The sequence below is a fragment of the Carcharhinus amblyrhynchos genome, chromosome 14 (assembly GCF_965287045.1).
Source record: "Carcharhinus amblyrhynchos chromosome 14, sCarAmb.v2.hapA, whole genome shotgun sequence".
In the NCBI taxonomy this organism is placed as follows: Eukaryota; Metazoa; Chordata; class Chondrichthyes; order Carcharhiniformes; family Carcharhinidae; genus Carcharhinus; species Carcharhinus amblyrhynchos.
In genome coordinates, this window is record NC_137337.1 from 64,658,706 (window position 1) to 64,680,213 (window position 21,508).

The 21,508-nt window shown below is 46.5% G+C and overlaps 1 protein-coding gene across 2 annotated transcripts in view; it reads right to left on the minus strand.

Moving 5' to 3' along the window:
- Window positions 1-509: 509 nt before the first annotated feature.
- Window positions 510-21,508, minus strand: part of mapkbp1 (mitogen-activated protein kinase binding protein 1) — a 191,496-nt gene continuing 170,497 nt past the window's right edge. The window contains exons 25-31 of one of the 2 annotated variants that reach the window (XM_080203017.1): window positions 20,659-20,829; window positions 17,627-17,750; window positions 13,002-13,188; window positions 11,982-12,252; window positions 8,736-9,698; window positions 6,476-6,561; window positions 510-4,507 (exon numbers count right to left, since the gene is read on the minus strand). In XM_080203017.1, coding sequence (XP_080059143.1) covers window positions 4,196-4,507; window positions 6,476-6,561; window positions 8,736-9,698; window positions 11,982-12,252; window positions 13,002-13,188; window positions 17,627-17,750; window positions 20,659-20,829 — 2,114 coding nt within the window. In that variant the 3' untranslated portion in view covers window positions 510-4,195. The remainder of the gene's footprint in view (window positions 4,508-6,475; window positions 6,562-8,735; window positions 9,699-11,981; window positions 12,253-13,001; window positions 13,189-17,626; window positions 17,751-20,658; window positions 20,830-21,508) is intronic. The other variant, XM_080203018.1, reaches the window with a different exon arrangement.

Genomic DNA, 21,508 nt, shown 5'->3' on the forward strand with positions numbered 1-21,508 from the left:
AGAGCCTCTGATGTAGGCCCAACTTGCCAGCCTAAAAATTGAGGCTGGGTACAAAAGGGCCCTTCAGTGGCTATTAAGTGACCACTTAAGAGCACCTTAATAGGGGCAAGGCAGGCCTCCCCTCTGAGGCTTTGCCTGGCCCAGCATTAACTCATGACTGGAGGTGGGCAAGATCCCAGAGGGAATCCTGTCCTTGCAATTTTACCTACCCCCTCTTCTGAATCTGCCGGGAGTGGGGGCAGGGGGAAGGGGACATGAAATTTTGCCCTTGCTGTTGACCATAGGACAACCCAAAGCTGTTCACAACCAGTGAAATACTTCAGAACTGCAATGTCGGAAACATGGCACCCAGTTTGAACACAGCAAGCTCCCACAAACAGCAGTGATCTATCTGCGCCTTGCTTGAGGGATAAGTAATGGTTTGCTAATCGATTAAAAACAGCACCTTATCCTTAAAGATCTCACCCATCATTATCTTCCACTTGTAACAAGAGTCTTTCCAATGGCTTTCCTCCCAGACGCTGGGATTTTATTGCAAATATTTAAGACGTGATCAACATGTACAAACACTATGGCAAAACAGGTAAAAACAGTAATTTACGGTACCAGAAACACACGAGGAAGGAAGAAACATTCACAGCAACCAGCTTAGAAATTAGTTTGGGAACCCAATATAGAAATGAAGACGGTACTTCCATTATAAAATACACTGATACTAATTCATCGTCACGGACAATCGTTTGAAGAAATTGGAGTTTAAAAAGTCTCCAAATCGGCCTTTAACATGCACCACTGATGTGCATCATTGGGATGCACCATGCAACGAACCTTCATGCACATACTAGTTCCATCCTGGACTACCACGTCCGATATTCTGTCTCATTCCAGGTCGAGGTTTCTATAGTTCTTCACATTTAAAATACTAATAAAAATCTGGGACGATCCCAACCGCTGTGTCGTCAAGTGACCTTATTAGAAAAAAATTTTTATAAATAATTCCCCGTGAATGGAGCAGGTCCCAGGCAGGAGGGGTAACCGACACTGCCAGGAGCAATCAAGCCACACTCCCCCAGTAGGTGAGGAAAAATACACCAACTTTTATCCGTTCGTGGCTAGCCAGCAAGGGCATCCTCTGGTTGCCCTTGGAGGGCAGTTGAGAGTCAACCACATTGCTGTGGCTCTGGAGTCACATGTAGGCCAGGACAGCAGATTTCCTTCCCTAAAGGATGTTAGTGAACTAGATAGATTTTTCCGACAATGGTTTCATGGTTATCAGTAGATTCTTAATTCCAGATACTTTTTATTGAGTTCAAATTCCACCATCTGCCGTGGCGGGATTTGAACCCGGGTCGCCAGAAACATTATTTGAGGTTCTGGATTAATAATCTAGCGATGATGCCAAGGATAACCAGAGGCCAATCATCAGTGTCAGCCCCTCCAGCACTGTCTGGTTGTGATCTTAGACCCAAGAACCAAATCTGGGAACTTCCTGATATCTATGGCTCAACACTACCCCACGTGCCTCACTTACACACTGAGAAATCTGAGTAGGTAAGGCAGTATTTAAACACTTTTCTGAAAGCATGCAATTGCCATCAATCACGGCCATCTGTAACAAAGTCTCAGTATTCTGCAAAGTTTTTTTAAAAAGTTTAAAAAAATCTGTTTTTTTACAAAACAAAAGAAACATTTGTCCCTGTTTCCCATCTGAAACTCTTGACCATTTTAACATTGTGAATAGACAGCCAGTGACAACCTCAGTTAGTCAGCCGCACACTCACTCATTGAAAAAACTCCACCAAGGACACCTCGCCTCTGCCTCGGAACAGATTCACAGTTCCGATCGCATTGCTGGAGGAACCTCTTCACTGAGAAACCGTGAAGCCCTCCTGCTCACTTGTGATCACTCAGCAAACCCCATTTCCCTGAGTAGCATGGAATGCAACCAAAGATTCAGCAGGGATTTCCCATAGAGTTTCACCATCTCCAGAAACATCTCCAGGAAGATACTGAGGATTGGGAGAAGCTTCGTCCATCAGGATTCTTCAGTTTTTAGGATTGCTACTCAAGGTTTGTACAAATTGGCAAAGTTTGGTAAGCGTCTTCAAAGAGTTGGGGGATTATTGCCCAGAATTAGAGTGCATGTGTCCAGTGTGTGCATGTCCTGTCTAGAGTGTGTTGTGTCCACTGTGTGCATGTGATGTCCAATGTGTGTGTGTTGTGTCCAGTGCATGTGTGTCTCCTGTCCAGTGTGTGTGTCTCCTGTCCTGTGTGTGTAAGCGTGTGTGTGTCTGGGTGTGCGCCATGTCCAGTGTGTGTGTGAGTCTCCTGTCCAGTGTGTGTGTGGGTGTGTGCCATGTCTAGTGTGTGTGTGTGAGTCCTGTCCTGTGTGTTGTGTCCAGTGTGTATCTCCTGTCTGCTGTGAGCGTGTAATGTCCAATGTGTGTGTGTCATGTCCAGTGGATGTGTGTATCTCCTGTCCAGTGTGTATGTGTAAGTATGTCTCCTGTCCTGTGTGTGTATGTGTCCAGTGTGTGTTGTGAGTCTCCTGTTCAGTGCGTGTGTGTCTCCTGTCCTGTGTGGTGTCCAGTGTGTGTGTCATGTCCAGTGTGTGCGTGTGATGTACAATGTGGTGTGTCTTCTGTCCAGTGTGTATGTCTCGGGTCCAGTGTTGCGTGTGCGCGATGTCCAGCATTTATGAATTCCTGTCCAAGTTATTGTCCAAAGTTTGGGGAGTCCACCCGGAGACACTGGGTGGGGCGGGGTTCCTGTTCTGAGGTGGGGTGTCTATGCTGGTGCTTCATGAACTTTGTTCCAAATATCACTCTGCAGTCAGGTGCTGGCATTTTCTTAATGGCTAAATCAACCTGAAATAATGGCAGGGGGTATATAGTCACATTCATAGGTCCATCACACCACTGCTGTTGTAGCCACTGGGGCGTCAAACAGCATCTGTACCCTTCCCGTGCCCACTGGGGAGTTGAAAGATTTAGCTTGTACAGAACAAACAATAAAAGGGGATACTGCACACTGCGAAAGTGGGGAAACCCTTTTCCACTCACACCTGGACCTTCCTTGTCCTAACTCTTGAGCAGACCTTCCAAAAAGTAAACATGTTAATGTTCCCAAAAGTTACATCCTCTGATTTCCAATATATATTGGAGATTGGAGGAAGGTAGAAAGGGAACTGTGGTCCTATCATTTGGGAATGCACATTATATCACACACTGTGAGGAATATCAAAAGCACACACTGGTTTACAGGCTCCCTTCCCCTCTCTTAAAGGGACCGTCAGCTTAGAGGCTGGGATTTTACCGGCACGCTTGTCCCGATTCCGGGGGCGGGCGAGAACGGCATTCTCCGTTGGCCTCAGGCGGGATCGTACGAACCTTGGGCGGACGTGCCGGTAAAATTCTGCCCAGTGGCTCCAGTCGGCATTTAGTCCCTCGGATCAGCTCCAACAATGCCCTGATCCGCCGTGATCCATTCTAGGTTTCTAGTTTCACCAGCAGGACTACCAGGTCACTGTACTAACTGAGTTAGTGCCTAACTGGAGGTACCTGAGCACCATCTGGTTAGAGAGAGGAAGAGATAGGTGGTCGGAGAGTGAGAGAAAGAGAGAGTGAGAGTACAAGATACCAAACACGAGGGTTTTATAACAAAGCTTAGGGAACCATCCATGAGCCTGTGTCAGACTGACAACGCCCCTGTCTTTCTGTCGCAGCTTCTTCACATCGAGCCAAGACAATATTTTGTTCTTCCGATAGCTTCCCTTTCCCACTCTCACTATGTGGATCACCTACACCCCCCTGCCCAGCAGCCTTGGGTGAGCCACAGCCCCTCTCTGTTGCTCTCCAGGTTGAAATGAAATGTTTTCACTGACCACTTCCGGAGTTGACCTCTGCGAGAAGGCGGCAACATTTGTGATTCCACCCATCCAGCCTATTGCTGGATGTGCAGAACTAAAACATTAAGAGAGAAAAGAACACAGGAAGGCAATGGCAATAAAGGTTCCTTGTGGTCAATTAGACACTGGAACTTAACCAGTTCCAGGTTAAATACGAGACTGATTGTGACCAACACATTGGGTTGTGTTGTAACATTTTCCTTCCTCCAGTGGGAAGAGTGTTTTTTATGGTTGTCTCTCCGTGTCGGGGAGCTTTTAAGCTTCAAATTGTGTTGTGCACTGTACAATTTACAGTTCTGAACTCCCCCTTCCTCCTATCTGCTTATGATCCATCCTTCTCTCCACAGCTTGGAGTAAAAGTTCAGAATACTGCTCGAGCAGAGCGAGGGTCTTCACATCTTCAAAGCCGTCGCCCTTCGCTGGGGGGTCACCACCTGGGTAGGGGGCAGAGGCAGCCTGGCTGGGACCTTGGGGAGATAGCCTGGGACCTGCTGCCGGGTGCTGGAGACAGTCCAATTCCTTCCTCACCAAGGCGAATGTTTCTGAGAGAACGGCTGTCATCTGGTGGCTCTCATCCGAGGAGTCCTTGTTATTGGCTACCTGAAACAGAGATGCAGAGGAACGACTGTTATAAGGGAGCCATGACTTCTGGATAGTCCCCTTCTCCTAAAGAGTGAACATTACTCCAACCATCTTTTAACAGCAAGTGTTTAGAACACATGCACACAAGAAATAGGAGCTGGAGTGGACCATTTGTTCAAGTTGAAGTTTATTTATTAGTGTCACAATTTGGCTCATATTAACACTGTAATGAAGTTACTGTGAAAACCCCGAATCTCCACATTCCAGAACCTGTTTGGGTACACTGAGGAGAATTTAGCATGGCCAATGTACCGAATCAGGATGTCGTTTGGACTGTGGGAGGAAACTGGAGAACCTGGAGAATGCAGACATGGGGAGAATGTATAGACTCCACACAGACAGTGAGCCAAGTTGGGAATTGAACCCAGGTCCCTGGCACTGTTTGGCAGCAGGGCTAAACACTGTGCCACTCGCATTTGCCCCCCCCGCCCCCCTCAATATGATTGTAACTGAACTTCAGCCTCAACTCCACTTCCCCGCCCACTCCTCGTATGCCTTGTTCCTCTGAGAGAGAAAACAATCTCTCTATCTCGGCCTTAATGGATTCAACGATGGAGCCTTCACAACTCTCGAGTAGAGAATTTCAAAGAATCGTAACCAAGAAATTTCTCCTCATCTCAGTCCAAAATGATCGACCCCTTATCCTGAAACTGTCTGTCTTGTGTTCTCAATTCCCCAGCCAGGGGAAACAAACTGTCAAGCCCCTTCAGATTCTTACATGTGTTTTAAATGCGATCAACTCTTGTAGAATGTAGGCCCAATTTATTCAGCCTCTCATCATAGGATAATCTTCTCATCCCAGGGAACCAATCTAGTAAACTGCCATTGTAGAATCCCTACAGTGCAGAAGGAGGCCATTCGGCCCATCGAGTCTGCACCGGCCACAATCCCACCCAAATCCTATTCCTATAACCCCACACATTTACATTGCTAATCCGCCTGACACTAGGGTCAATTTAGCATGGCCAATAAACCCAACCCGCACATTTGTGTGGGAAGAAACCAGAGCTCCAGGAGGAAACCCATGCAGACACAGAGAGAACGTGCAAACACAGACAGTGACCCAAGGCCAGATTTGAAGCTGGCTCCCTGGTGCTGTGAGGCAGCAGTGCTAACCACTGTGCTAACATGCCACCCACATTGTACTGACTCCAATGCAATGACACCCTTCCTGAGAATAGGTAGGTACTTGATTCGAAGAGCTCAGTGTTTGATGGCCAGTGCAGGCACGAAAGGGCCTCTTTCCGAGCTGTAGAACTCTGTGACTTTATATGAAGACCAAGGACATCTCAGGGCCCATTTGCCCTGGGCACAAATCCCGTTTTACATACTTGTAAAATCTTTTACAATCTGCTTTCTATATTCCTGTCTAATATGCTCTCATTTTCTCCCTTCTTTATCAACTTCTTGGTGGCTCTTTGCTGATGTCTAAAGTGCTCCTGATCCTCAGATTCATTGTTATTTTTTACAACATGGTAAGTCTCATCTTTAAGCCTAACTATCCTGAAAATCCTTCATAAGTCGCAGATGGACCTTTCTTGTTAAGTTTTCATTTTTCAATGTACCAATGATCCCCTGGATCTACTTTAGACACATTTAAAAAAAGTAATTTTACGGGATGTGACTCCCCTCTCAGAGGGCATTTGAGAGTCAACCCGATTGCTGAGTGTCTGGAGTCATATGTAGGCCAGATGGGATAAGTTTGGCAGATTTCCTTCCTTAAACCAAATGGGTTTTTCCAGCAATCAACAATGGTTTCATGGTCATTAGCAGATTCTTAATCTTATTTTTAATCAAGTTCAAATTCCACCAGTTGCTGTGGCAGGATTTGAACCCGGTCCCCAGAATATTAACCTGGGTCTCTGGATTACTTGTCCTGTGACAATACCACTACGTGACTGCTCTGACCATGCCAATAACACTCACCATACGGTAAAGGCTCAGGGCTCTCTCTAAACAGCTCTGCAGCTCCCTCGCCAAGAGTTTACAACTCTGAACACTGATAGTAGGACCTGTCAACAAAACAGAATAGAAAGGAAATTGCTGTTACCCCATTTTATACGGGCAATTCAAGCTCTCCGAAGCACTTTTTGTCCCACATCCGTCTCCCAACTAAATCAAAATGTTCTGGGCATTTTCCTCCTGACTCATCTTGTGTGCGGAGTTCAGAGTATCAGATATTAATGTAGTCAGTGTTCAGAGCGAGTGGTTAACACTGCAGTGATGACTTTAATTTGAAAAGCCTTAATTGGAGATAATAAAGGAACTCCCACAACGTCACATTTGGTGTGACCGACACACTAATGTATTCTACACAGGCAGAATGGTGCAGCCCGTTGTCACAAGAAGAGGGTGAGGTTTTAGCCCCACAGGTCTTGAACAAAATCGTACTGCGCTGTAAACAGAAGCCTGGATTTTCACAATGAGAGCGACCCTCTATGTTTTTGTGAAAGTGGTAATCGAACCCAGAAGTCAGAAACCCCACCTCCGAACACAGCATCTACCATTTTCTTGTGGATGGGGAGATGGTGGGGCTGGGGGGGAGAATGAGGTCAGGTCATGTTTTGTGCATGCAGTTGCCTGTAGAAATCAGCAGGTGGCTCCACTGGTGTGATTTTGATGCAAGTGAACAAAGAACAAAGAAAATTACAGCACAGGGATAAGCCTCTCGGCCCTGCACTGACCATGCTGCCCATCTGAACTAAAACCCCCTACCCTTCCGGGCACCATGTCCCTCTATTCTCATCCTATTCATGTATTTGTCAAGATGCTCATTAAAAGTCACTATCACTAAGTACTATCTGAAACCTGGTGTGAGCAGATTAGACCTGGAGTAGGTCTGAACTTTGTGGGTTTGTTTGGATAGCCAGGATACAATTTGGAGAGATAAGAAGCCCCTTTGGATGTGGTCGCAGGACAATTTTATGAGGGATCAATTATCCTTTGGGATTTTGCTGCAAGTGAGCATGGAAGTGCTTAAATGGTGCATAAACTCACTGGAACTGGGAAACTCATTGGAACTGCCAAATGCATTAAAAGGGATGACCAAAAAGGAGCTGTAAGAACATTTAAAACTCCTGCCCTTTAAACCTTTGTAAAAACGGTCTGGTGCGTCAAAAAATGATTGCTTGCTATTTCACTCTGCCTTCCCAAATTGACCTTACCATTACTGGATTAGTGCTGCATGACTGATGGGATATGGGTTGGCATTAATCGGCATCAAGACTTCAAGAGGTGGGAAGAGGCATAGGTTGGCATAGAAGACATGATAGGCCGTGGTGGAGTGGGCAGAGGGATAGAGGTTGGCATGGAAGATATTGGGGCCATGGGGTTGTGTGGAACATGGGGAGGCAAAGGCAGCCTTCCACCAGCAATTAGAATGATCTGCCTTGTTTGAGGGTCACCCTGCCCAGCTTGCAGAGAATTCCGTCACCATGGAACTAAAATATGACCTTCTGCCCCGCCCTCCCTCCCCCCACTGAGTCGGGTTTATAAAGCTGGGATATGCCCTGACTGTGTGCCCTTGAAATCTGGGGGAAAGTGGGGTGTGGAGGTGCTGGAGGGAAGGGTTGGAGGTAGAGATGCTGTTCTTGGATTTTGTTTTGTAATTCACTAGTGGGACATGGGCATTTGCTGGCTAGGCCAGCATTTATTGGCCATCCCTCGTTGATCTTGAGAAGATGGTTGTGAGCTGCCTTCTTTGAATACAATTTTTGTGGCTTGCTGGGCCATTTCAGAGGGCATGGACGTGGCCCACGTGGGGTCACACGTCGGCCTGACCATGCAAGGGCAGCAGATTTCCTTCCGACAATCATTTCATTGTCATGAGTCAACTCTTAATTCCAGATTTTAAAATTTGAATTCAGATTCCACCGTGTGCCATGGTGGGATTCGAACCCAGATCACAAGCTCAGGTTTATGGATTAATAGTCTAGCGATAACACCACTAGGCCATCATCTCCTTCTGCTGTAGCCACTCTCTGGAGACACAGCATTGAATTCGGAAGACCAAGGGGAGAAAGATAAGACAACTTGAACACAGGATGTGTCAATTTATGTGAAATAGAATGGTGGTAACAAAGAGAAGGTGAAGTGTACCCCAGCACGGTGTGCTGCAATGGGCAGAATTGTGAAGCAACTGCCAAGTGCAGGTAAAGGTCAATCCAGAATTGGGATCAGTTCTTACCTGATTCCCTTGCTAAAGCTTCCTGAGCTGCAGAAGGAGGGAGTGTTGCTGGTGTCGAAACAGTTGCCACTTGGCTGCTTGCTTCTGGGGTGTTGGATAAGGAGTCCGAGGCTTCACTAACAAGCCTGCCACATCTGGGCTCAGCGTCAGCGGGCAGCCAAGCATGAGACACTTGCTGACAAAGAGGGCTAAGAGATGTCCCTATTTGTGACTCACGGTGACATTGTACGGGCGGCTGGCGTTCCAGAGGAGCAGCTGTCTCCTGTCCGGGTGTGGAAGCACCCCCACTCTTTTTCTCTTGGATGTTCCTCTGTGTGACATGGCCATCGCCCAGGGACAGCCTCCATTTTGTTCCTCCTGCTGGGGAAACAGGCGACTTGAAGGACTCGCCATCGCAACAAGACTTCAGCTTGATGGGAGGCGAGAATGAAGTCAAGGAAGGTCGGTCGGGCAGCGGTTTCGGTAGATCCAGGAATAAGTTAGCCCGAGTGCCAAGAGTTAGCTTAGCCTGAGAGCTGTTAACGGGTGACATTGTGGAGCCTGCTGATGGCTGTAACAATGGCTTGGAGCTTGCAGGATCCTTTAGGTTCTGTTTAACGATCTCCTGCTTGTGCAAGTTTTCATTCACAGTGTCTGTGATCAGCAGAGGGGACAATTCCAAAGGTGGCCCACTCACACCCAGTGTCAAACTTTCACTATTTTCGCTGAGGTTCAGGCTGTCTCCCATTGAGACACTGCGTGACATTTTGGCCATGGAGCTGGTGGTTGGGTTCATGTAGGATTTTTGTCTCTTTCCCTGAGTGCTGTCTTTTGCCAGTGATGACAGAGGGGCATCCACTTTACTGGGGACTAAGGGCAAAGTCCGTCGCTGGCACGCCCTGGTATCTTTCTCAGTTACCGTCACTGCCTGAGGCTGCAGCTTTGCAGGTGTGACTATTGTAGATGGCGCGTCTGTTGGGTAAACTAAATAGGATAAACACAATGAAAACCAGAAACAACTAACCGGTTTGCAAAGGATTCATTGAAACCAATCTCAGTATCAGATTATACTTATCACTGTCAGGGTCTCATCTTAGCTCATGTTATGTTACAGAAGAACCACTGACTCCTTATCATTCAGAAGAAGACCCTCATTATCAACATCAAGAGATCCTCCTCAGTACGGGACCCTCAATATTGAGAGATCCTCCTCAGTACGGGACCCTCAATATTGAGAGATCCTCCTCAGTACGGGACCCTCAGTATCGAGAGATCCTCCTCAGTACGGGACCCTCAGTATCGAGAGATCCTCCTCAGTACGGGACCCTCAATATCGAGAGATCCTCCTCAGTATGGGACCCTCAATATCGAGAGATCCTCCTCAGTACGGGACTCTCAATATCGAGAGATCCTCCTCAGTACGGGACTCTCAATATCGAGAGATCCTCCTCAGTACGGGGCTCTCAATATTGAGAGATCCTCCTCAGTACGGGACCCTCAATATCGAGAGATCCTCCTCAGTACGGGACTCTCAATATCGAGAGATCCTCCTCAGTACGGGACTCTCACTATTGAGAGATCCTCCTCAGTACGGGACCCTCAATATTGAGAGATCCTCCTCAGTACGGGACCCTCAGTATCGAGAGATCCTCCTCAGTACGGGACCCTCAGTATCGAGAGATCCTCCTCAGTACGGGACCCTCAATATCGAGAGATCCTCCTCAGTACGGGACCCTCAATATCGAGAGATCCTCCTCAGTACGGGACTCTCAATATCGAGAGATCCTCCTCAGTACGGGACTCTCAATATCGAGAGATCCTCCTCAGTACGGGGCTCTCAATATTGAGAGATCCTCCTCAGTACGGGACCCTCAATATCGAGAGATCCTCCTCAGTACGGGACTCTCAATATCGAGAGATCCTCCTCAGTACGGGACTCTCAATATTGAGAGATCCTCCTCAGTACGGGACCCTCAATAACGAGAGATTCTCATCAGTACGGGATCCTCAATATCAAGAGGACCTTCTTAGTATGGAACCCTCAATATTGAGAGATCCTCATCAGTACGGGACCCTCAATATTGAGAGATCCTCCTCAGTATGGGACCCTCAATATCAAAAGATCCTCATCAGTACAGGACCCTCAATATCAAAAGATCCTCATCAGTAACGGGCCCTCAATATCGAGAGAGCCTCCTCAGTATGAGGCCGTCAATATCGAGAGAACCCTCTTAGTAATGGGACCCTCAACATCGAGAGGACCTCCTCAGTATGGGACCCTTAATATCGAGAGATCCTCATCAGTACGAGACCCTCAATATCGAGAGATCCTCCTCAGTTCGGGACTCTCAATATCGAGAGATCCTCCTCAGTTCGGGACTCTCAATATCGAGAGAACCCTCTCAGTACGGGACCCTTAATATTGAGAGATTCTCATCAGTACCGGACCCTCAATATCGAGAGATCCTCGTCAGTACGGGACTTTCAGTATTAAGAGATCCTCCTCAGTACGGGACCCTCAATATTGAGAGATCCTCATCAATAACAGACCCTCAGTATCGAGAGATTCTCATCATTACGGGACCCTCAACATCGAGAGAACCTCCTCAGTATGGGGCCTTCAATATTGAGAGATCCTCATCAATAACAGACCCTCAGTATCGAGAGATTCTCATCATTACGGGACCCTCAATATCAAGAGATACTCCTCAGTACGGGGCCCTCAACATCGATAAATCCTTTGCTCTTTTTGTCCAGCAACACTCTGCAGCTGCTCAGGTTCCACCCTTCTGGTTTAATGAAATATAGACCATCCCAAAATTCCTCATGTGTGCTCTTAAAGTGACTGACTGACTGTGAGCTGCCAAAAGACCCAGACGATAACCCACCTAAAGGGTTGACTAAACGTCCGCTAGTTGAACTATCAACAAACATCAGGATTTCAGCCCTGGGTCATCCATTACAACATCAAACTGTATCTTCAGTTTTGTGTGACCAGATTCCCTTTTCTCGAGCTACAGCATTGAGAAAGGAAAATGTTAAAGAATCTTTTCTCCTGCACATATTATTTACCACTCTATATTTCTCCATGTAGCTAGCATTTATATAGGATTTTTTTTTGCAGAAGCTCTTATTTTGAGGGGCATCAAATCAAGAACTTGGATCTCCTGAGCTTATCCTCAACGCGACATAAATGCAAGATCTTTCTTTATCTTTAATCAACTTATCCTTGGTGGAAATATATGTGATTGTCTCCTTTCTCATTACCTTCATGGATCAGGTCATGAACAGATTGGGATTTTCTCATGGTTGGACCTGGTGACACAGCTGGACTCGGATGTGCTGAGGCTGACTGTCCCTTGGTGGATCCGATGAACACTTTCCGTGTTTCTAGGGCAGGGTTGCGTTTCCTCTGGATGTACATGGCTCGGAGAGATCCTGACTTATCCGGAACAGCACTAGGCTCCATTCTCAATACGGTTTTCACTGGAGTTCTGCCTGGGGCAAAATTCGACACCGAAAGTAATTCCCCTGTGGGCTGCAGGAAAAAACAAGGTAAGAGAAAGTAAATCCTTTGGTTATTTACTAATCTATGAGCATGCTACTTGGATCTGCTTTTGTGTAGAAGCCAATGTTTGACATACTGCTCTGATCCCATTATTGGAACCTACCTTAAGATCACCATCAGGCTGCAATAGGAGAGTCTCGGCAGCAAGGTCTCAGAGGAGAGACTTCACAGCAACGTCTCATAGGGGAGACTCAGAATCAATGTACTGCTCGGAATTACTGACTGATAATATTTCCAAATGAGAGATTAATTGTCAACAACCATACTGAAGTATCTCACCATCAATGTTTCCACAGATATGGCTCACAGCTAATATTGCCTCTGGATTCACACCTCATTTTATTCATTCATTCGTGGGCATCACTGGCTAGGCCAGCGTTTATTGTCCATCCCTAGTTACTCTTGAGAAGGTGGTGGTGGGCTGCCTTCTTGAATCAATCGGTGCAGTCCATGTGCTGTGGGTTGACTAACAATGTCAATAGGGAGGGAATAAGGGTCAATGGACCATGGCCAGTCCACCGAACCTGCACATCTTTGGACACTAAGGGGCAATTTACCATGGCTAATCTACCTAACCTGCACATCCTTTGGATAAGCTTGGTATCACTCTAATAAAGTTCCTCTGCGCATTCACCATTAGAATTGGTGTACCTGTGGAAACTATTGTATATATAAGTAAAGAAATTTTGGAAAAATCCAAAATGTCACGCAGTACTTACATCATCTGCTTGTTTCTGATTGTCATTTCTGCATCTGACTGAGTCTTCCCCCTTCAGTGATTCTTGTTTGTCTCTCTCTCTGACGGCCTCCTCTCCTCGTTGCTCTTGGTTAGGGCCAGCGAGTGTGCCTTGGGTGACTCCTGCCTCACCAGGCTGGAGGAACTTGGAGCTGAGGTCTGGTGAGTTCCTGAAAACACAGAAAGGTCAGCAACATGGGCACCTGACAAAGGAGCAGTGCTCCAAAAGCTAGTGGCGTTTGCTACCAAATAAACCTGTTTAACCTGGTGTTGTGAGACTTCTGAGTCAAATCGTTTTAACAGGAATGTAGTTGGCTTCTAATCAGAGGACATCACTGCAGATGAATAGTGGACCCACACTCAACAAGTACTGAAGTTCCAGCAGCAAGCACTGGGCAACACATTCAAAGAGTTTGTAGCCCTTGAGTGATGTTCTGATCCCTCAGTTAGGGACCTGTCGCTATACAGGAGAAGATTAGATTCTCAGTTAAAGTTCTGCCGCTTTGTTTGTTGCTCTGTGATAGTGTTAGGCTCTCAGAGGTTTCTCTAACTCAACAGTAGTGTGTTGGACTGTCAATCAGGAGGGATTAACAACTCTTGCTGCCTACTTTCTTAGATGGCTTCAGGCCCAAGGGGTGGGACATCACAGCCTCACTCGACCCAAAATCGTAAAATTCCACCCGAGGTCAACGGACATTTCCACTGTCCACCCTTCACTCGCACTGATTTCGTGGTGGGGGGCTGGCTGTGGGGGAGGGAGGGCGGCAGTGGGGTGGGACGGCAAAATTTCAGCCATGGGGTCTGATCCTCATCCTTGCAGGGAGCTCTTTAACTTTGTTGGTAATGTACAAGACTCAACAAAAGGCATCGAAAACTGCATCCTGAAGTGAAGTAAGAACAGAACGTCTTTGCTCTCTTGCATGTACTAATTGCAAAACAAATTCGATTTTATGAAACGCTTTACAGCTTTTTAGCTTCATATTAACTGTGCTTGACTGATGTCCCCTTGGCGATATCAGTGTCAGGAGACCATTCAGACAGATGGTTCGTGAAAGATCATTAATAACAGTCACAATACAGATCACTGAGCCAACATGTTACAGTCATTGAGAAGCACCACCTGAAACCTCTGAGAATTGATTTGCTCTGTCAAATTGACAAACAGGGGATTTCTGAATAAAGTATTGAAGAACTAGTCCTCAAAAAGCTCCTACTCTTGCCCTAATTTCCTGTCACCTCTGTAAATCCCTTTGCTCCCGTTCTCCAAACATTTTCCTCTAATACAGTGCTCATTCACTGAGTAAAGGAGGAATCTGGAGCCATAGGTTTAGTCACAAAACCCAGAGACCACAGGTACAGGCCCTACTTTACTGCTCTGGGCCTAAGTCCCATGATGGGGGAGCGGAAAGTGTGACTCTTTCCCACCATGTAGCCCACCAGGAAATTGCTCCAAATCGCACAATACCAAGCTTGTCAATTATGCAGCTCTGGTGGGGTGGGGGGTGGGGGGAGGGGGGCGGTGTGGTGGGGGTGGTACCAGACCATAAGATATAGGAGCAGAATTAGGCCATTTGGCCCATCAAATTTGCTCTGCTCCAACAATTGATCATAGCTGATAAGCTTCACAACACCATTCTCTCACATTTTTCCTGTAACCTTTGATCCCCTTACCAATCAAGAACTTATCTATCTCTAGTTTAAAAATACTCAATAACCTGGCTTCCACAGCCCTCTGTGGCAATGAATTCCACAGATTCACCACCCTCTGGCTGATGAAATTCCTCCTCATTAGTTAGAATCATAGAATCCCTATAGTACAGAAGGAGGCCATTCGGCCTGCACTGATAACAATCCCATCCTACCCCCGTAACTCCACATATTTGCCCTTTCAGTCCTCCTGACACTAAGGGTCAGTTTAGCATGGTCAATCAACCTAACCCGCACATCATTGGACTGTGGGAGGAAACTGGAGCACCCGGAGGAAACCCACACAGGCACAGAGAGAACATGCAAACTTTGCACAGACCTGAAGACAGAATTGGACAAGGGTCGTGACGCTGTGAGGCAGCAGTGCTAACCACTGTGCCACCATGTTGCCCAGATTCTAAAGGGTTGTCCCTTTACTCTGAGGCTGTGCCCTCAGATTCTAGTCTTTCCCACTAGTGGAAACATCTTCCCCATGTCCACTCTATCCAAGCTTTTCAATATTCTGTAAGTTTCAATGAGATCTCCCCTCATCCTTCTAAACTCCATTGAGTACAGACCCAGAGTCTTCAAAGGCTCCTCGGATATTTTCCACAATAGGCCAGGCAGGATGGCACTCACCCAGCTTCATATCTGGGCACCATATTTAAAAGGTGCCCAGACAGCTACAGCTCCAGGATCTACATGATAGATGCTTCACCCACCCATCGCTGCACATAATCTGTCAGGGTCCAAAGTTGCTGGAAGCCTCCAGGGCACATACGCTCCAGGTTGGTCTGGATGTGCACTGGGATGGGTGGGGGAAGCAGGGGGAAATGATTGAAAGTTGGGGGGAAATTCCAGTTGGCGTTCATTTGCATTCCAACAATGGCAACCCACCATGACAGCAATGGACCTCGAGTGCCCAGTGTCAATTCCCACCGCTGGGAAATCGAGTTTTCAATTCCCGTGGGATTCGAAACATAGAAAATAAGAGAAGGGTAGGCCATTTGGCCCTTCAAGCCTGGTCTCATTCATTTTGATTATGGCTGATGGTCAAATTCAATATCCTGATTCCTGATGCGCTAAGTGTAATTTTACAAGGTGTAAGTTTAAAATTTACATCTTATAAAATACACTTAGCACATCAGATGTACAAATTTCAAGTATCACTTCAAACAAGTCCAAAGGTATCCGAATTCAGTCTACTTTTTTATCCAACATATTTACAAGCACACATCACAGGGGATGACTTACTCCACTGTTTCTGTTTATTACTTTGACACAAATGTCCATCAAATACTTATTTTCAAGTGTCCATTTTTAAAGAAACAGATATGTGATAAATGCTATATCTTTGTATTTATTATCAAATATTTATCCTCTGCCCCTCGCCTGCCACAACTCAATGGGATAATTGCACCCACAAACTCCCTTTTACTTCCCCCCACTTCCACACAGGTGGAAATTAGTTTTCATGTATATATATATTGAAGAATAATATCCTAAACTATTCCCAATACTAACAGCTGCCCTCACTTACCACTGGAACATACACTTCATTGTAACAGGATTGCAACATTAACACACCTCAGCTCCGCCAAGCACATGCGAGGTTACCCCCTCCAGTTGAGATATCTGCCATGGCCACATTACCTCTGAGTGTTTGGTGTGGCTAACTCTGCCCACTCCCACATCTCCCTTAGCTCTTCCTCCCTCTGGAAACAGCCATCTGTATTCCACACCCACTCACTCCATAACTCCCCATTCCTTCATCTGGCTCTCGCCCACCTCAGCCTTGTCTCAGAACCCACTCTCACTGTTACTCTGGCTAGGAAGTAATCTGGAGTTTCCACTTGGCCCCTGCACTGGGTTTTTTTCAAAGCAATTCGCCCAAAAACCCATCAAACTGGCACAAAAGAATCTGAGAATATTGAGTGTGAATTTGGTCAGATTGAGTTCCTGCAATCTTTTGTTGCTGGTTTAAGGAACATGGTGCTTAAGGCTGACCCCAGCCATAAGACAGATCAATGCTTCAGCTCAAATTAATGACCACTAGGAGATTTCCGTACTCGGATGCGGAAGATTTGAAAATCCAACTACTTCTTTTCAGCACACTCCAAAGGTTTTTTGAGCACGTATTTTCCAAATTAATAAGAAACTGGCACCTGTACACCAATATAATTAGCAGTGGTTCATCGTAGTTAAGTCCTTTCCAGTTAATGAACTGTAGGGTGGCACAGTGGTTAGCACTGCCGCCTCACAACGCCACGAACCCGGGTTCAATTCCCACCTTGGGTGACTGACTGTATGTGGAGTTTGCATGTTCTCCCCGTGTCTGCGTGGGTTTCCCCCCATAGTCCAAAGATATGTGGATTAGGTGCATTGGTCATGTTAAATTGCCCCTTTAAAGGTCCATGGTGAATAGCAGGGTAAATACGTGGGATTATGGGGTTAGGGCCTGGCTGGCAATGGGCTGAATGGCCTCCTTCTTCACTGTAAAGATTCTATGAACCACTGGTAAAATATCGCAGATACTAGGAATCTGAAATAAAGTGGAAAATGCTGGAAATCGTAGGAGCTACAGCGCAGAAGGAGGCCATTCGGGCCGTCAATACTCAGCAGGTCAGGCAGCATCTGTGGCAAGAGCAAAAGAGGTAATGTTTAACTCTTGTTCCCACACACACACACACACACACACAGATGCTGTTGGACCTTTTGCACTATTTCAAAGTGGATTTCTCTTGGTGGAACTAAAACTAACTAAAAATACAGATTTTTGTGATATGTATTTTCAGTTGTCCTCGCTCCATGTCGGAACATACTCCCTTTTTAAATGATCACCAAATGTTGTCTTTCGGTATTTGATTTCACTAACCAATTACATTCTACTGGTGAAGTCCATGGTGACTTTGTCCTACTGACCTGAAACTTGATGTCAGCGATCGAGACAGGAACCTTGCTGAAATGCTGAGCCGAGGGTTTAGAAGCTCTTGAGTCTCTCTTGCAAACAATAGCTTCAGGCTGTCCAGCCGATGGTCAGATTTCACTGCCGGAGTAATTCATATCGCATGTTATTAAAAATGCAGAACCACGACAAGGGTGCTCGGTGCAACTCAGTAAAGTTGAATGTCAATCCCAGTGAATTAATGATGCATGGAGTCTCTTCCTGAAGGGAAACCATTCCCAGGCATTGACTTGTGTATCCTAACAGCTATCCACAGGGATCTATTCCATCAGGGGGAAGCAGTGGTGTTTTTCCTTATTCATTTTACATGATCTAGTTGTTGCTGGCTAGGCCAGCATTTATTGCCCATTCCTAGTTGCCCTTCAGAAGGTGGTGGTGAGCTGCCTTCTTGAAAAGCTGCAGTCCCTGAGGTGCAAGTACACCCACAGTGCTGTTCGGGAGGGAGTGCCAGGATTTTGACCCAACGACAGTGAAGGAACAGCGATAGGTTTCCAAGTCAGGATGGTGAATGACTTGGAGGTGTTGGTGTTCCCATGTGTCTACGGCTCTTGTCCTTCTAGATGGTAATGGTCATAGCTTTGGGAGGTGCTGCCTAAGGAGCCTTGGTGAGTTCCTGCAGTGCATCTTGTGGATTGTACACATGGCTGTCACTGTTTCACCAGTGGGTGGAGAGATTGAATATGGAATGGGTAGCAATCAAGCGACTGCTTTGTCCTTGATGGCGTTGAGCTTCTTGAGTGTTGTTGGAACTGCTCTCACCCAGGCAATAGGAGAGGATTCCATCACGCTCCTGACTTGTGCCTTGTAAATGGTGGATGGGCACTTTTGGGAGTTAGGAGGTGAGTTATTTTCCATCAGGTTTCTAGCCACTGACTTATTCTGCTCGCCTCATTATTTATATGGCTAGGCCACTTCAGTTTCTGGTTAATTGTAACCCCCGGATCCCGAGGGAGAGCCGAGCCAAGGTGTTCCCGCACCGAGGGAGCGCTGCGCCGAGGGATGAGACCTGAAAACCCCAGACGCTGTCTACCTTCTCAGGTGTGTGTTAATATCCCTGGGCAGTCTTTTGAAAGCGAAGGGGAGACTTCCTCCCGATGCCTTGACCAATATCAATATCAATAACAACCTCAATCAACATCTGTTATTATGTGGTCATTATCTATTGCTGTTTATGGGCTCTTGCTGTGCAGCAATTGGCTGCCGCGTTTCCTACATCTCAAGGGTCAGTATGGCTCAAAATGTACTTGATTGTGAGGTGCTTTTATAAGCACAAGGTTGTGGGAGGTGCTGTTTCTCAGCATGATAGCTGAAATTTGGTTAGGGTTCCTGATATACCATCCAGCGGCCTCTACTGGCAAGAGGGAATGGTGCAGATTTTCAGATACCTATTGCTCAGTGTGGGCAGGACTTTCTCAGTCAGGACTCCCCTTTCCCTCTCACCCTCACTACATCAAATCATAGGTTAAGATCTGGAGAGCAATGGAGCGCTGTATCCTCCCCAAAGAGTTATTGCCTTCAGAGGAGGAAGGATGAAGACCATAGGAAAGAAGTAGACATACAACAATGAGGGTACAAATGACACAAGATGTTTAAAAATTGGACAATGCAGATAAGTACATTGATTGGGAAGTGAATATTTGAAGATGATCTTCACATGGCATGGGGCTGGTAGCACTCAGAACACATGGAGAAGAAACAATTTGGTTATGTATGATTAGCTATCCAGGCTAATTTTGTGAAGAACATACAGCAATTCTGGGCCCAAAGAGCTGGTGTGAATCATACAGCATCAACTATAGCTGATAAGCAGCGGCCAGCTTGTGCATCTGCATCACTGGCCACAGGGGAACATTTCCAAGAGACCATAGTGGATTCATGAAGACAGCTCAACGCCATCTTCTTAAGGGCAACAAGATGGGCAATGAATGCTGGTCTAGACAGCAACAATGCTGGTCTAGACAGCGATCCCACATCCCTTAAAATCATAGACTCTCTACAGAGCAGAAGAAGGCCATTCGACCCATTGAGACGAAACCGACCACAATCCCACCCAGGCCCTATTCCTGTAACCCCACATATTTACCCTGCTAATCCCCCGACACTAGGATTAATTTAGCACGGCCAATCAACCTTTTTTGGGCTGTGGGAGGAAACCTGAGAAACCCGGAGGAAACCCACACAGACATGGAGAGAATGTGCAGACTCCACGCAGACAGTAACCCGAGGCTGGAATTGAACCCGGGAACCTGGTGCTGTGAGGCAACAGTGCTAAGCACTGTGCCACCGTGCCGCCCCTATTTCCAAGAGCCATGAATTTAAAAAAATTGGAATGCTGGGAAATTCCTCCCTCCACCAAGAGGATAAAACCTCCAAGATTTACAAAGTCTCTCAGGTCCACATTCTCCAATTGGGCACGCAGAGAGATAGTGGGGTATATTGATAATGTCCTCTGAACTAGTAATCCAGGGACCCAGGTTAATGCCCAGGGACATGGGTTCGAATCCCACCACAGCACCTGGTAGAATATTAAACCCAATAAACAGAGAATCTAGAAGCAGGAGAAGGCCATTCGGCCCATCCTGCCTGCTCTGCTATTGATTTTGAACATGGCCAATCATAATTCAATATCCTGATCCCGCCTTTCCCCCCAAGGGCTATGTCTAATTTCTTCGTGAGAAAAATCTGGAATCAAAATGCTAGTCTCAGGAATAGAAACTATAAAATAATCATTTTTTTTTAGGGAAGGAAATCTGCCATCGCATGGCCCGGCCGACATGTGACTCCAGAACCACAGCAATGTGGTCGATCCTTAACCCGCCCTCTGAAATGGCCAAGCACCCACTCGGTGGGAGGGCAATTAGGGATAGAGTTGCCAGCAATACCCCCACTCCCATGAAACAATCATTCAGAAAGAATTCCACGGTGGTCACTGGCTAAGATAACGATCCATTGCGAATCTGAAATTTCCTCACAGTGGAGACAGCCTTACCTCCAATACTCTCATCAGCCAGAGTCCCAAAATGTTGCTTCAGGAATTTCTCCTGATCCGGAGTTCTTGGCACTGTTGTCTCCCGTGAGAAGCTCCTGCTGAGCTCATCCTCTTCCTCCTCCATGTCGGAGGAGATTCCGTCCACGCTCAATGGTTCCGTACATTCGGAATCTGTAACATTTAATAGGCAGTAATCACCTTCCGGTCACCTTTTGAATCCAAATGTTGACACTGGTTCTTATTTCCATATGGTTGAGCAAAGAGACACACAAAGAGGGAGAGACAATGACGTACTAGTAATGTCATTGGACTTGTAATCCAGAGGTCCAGTCTAATATCCTGGGGTTAGGGGTTCAAATCCCACCACGGCTGCTGGTGCAATGAATAATCTGGAATCGAAAAAGCTAGTTCACTAATGCCCTTTTAGCAAAGGAAATCTCCGGATTCTCTGGATCCACAGCAATACGGTTGATTATTAATGGTCTCCTGTAATGGTGTGACAAGCTGTTCAGTTCAAGAGCAATTCGGGATGGGCATCAAATGCTGGCCTTGCCAGGGATGCCCACATCCGATGAAAGAAGGCATTTTAAGAAAGGGAAGCTCCTTGGATGAGCAGTAAAATCTCCAAGACATAGAATCATAGAGCAACACAGCATGGAAAGAGGTCCTTCAGCCCAACCAGTCCATACTGACCATAGTGCCCTCCCAGCTAGTCTCATTTGCCTGTGTTTGGCCCATATATCTCTAATCCTTTCCCATCCATGTACTTATCCAAATGCTTCTTAAATGTTGCTATTGTACATGCCTCAACTTTCTCTGACAGCTCATTCCATATACCCTCCACCCTCTG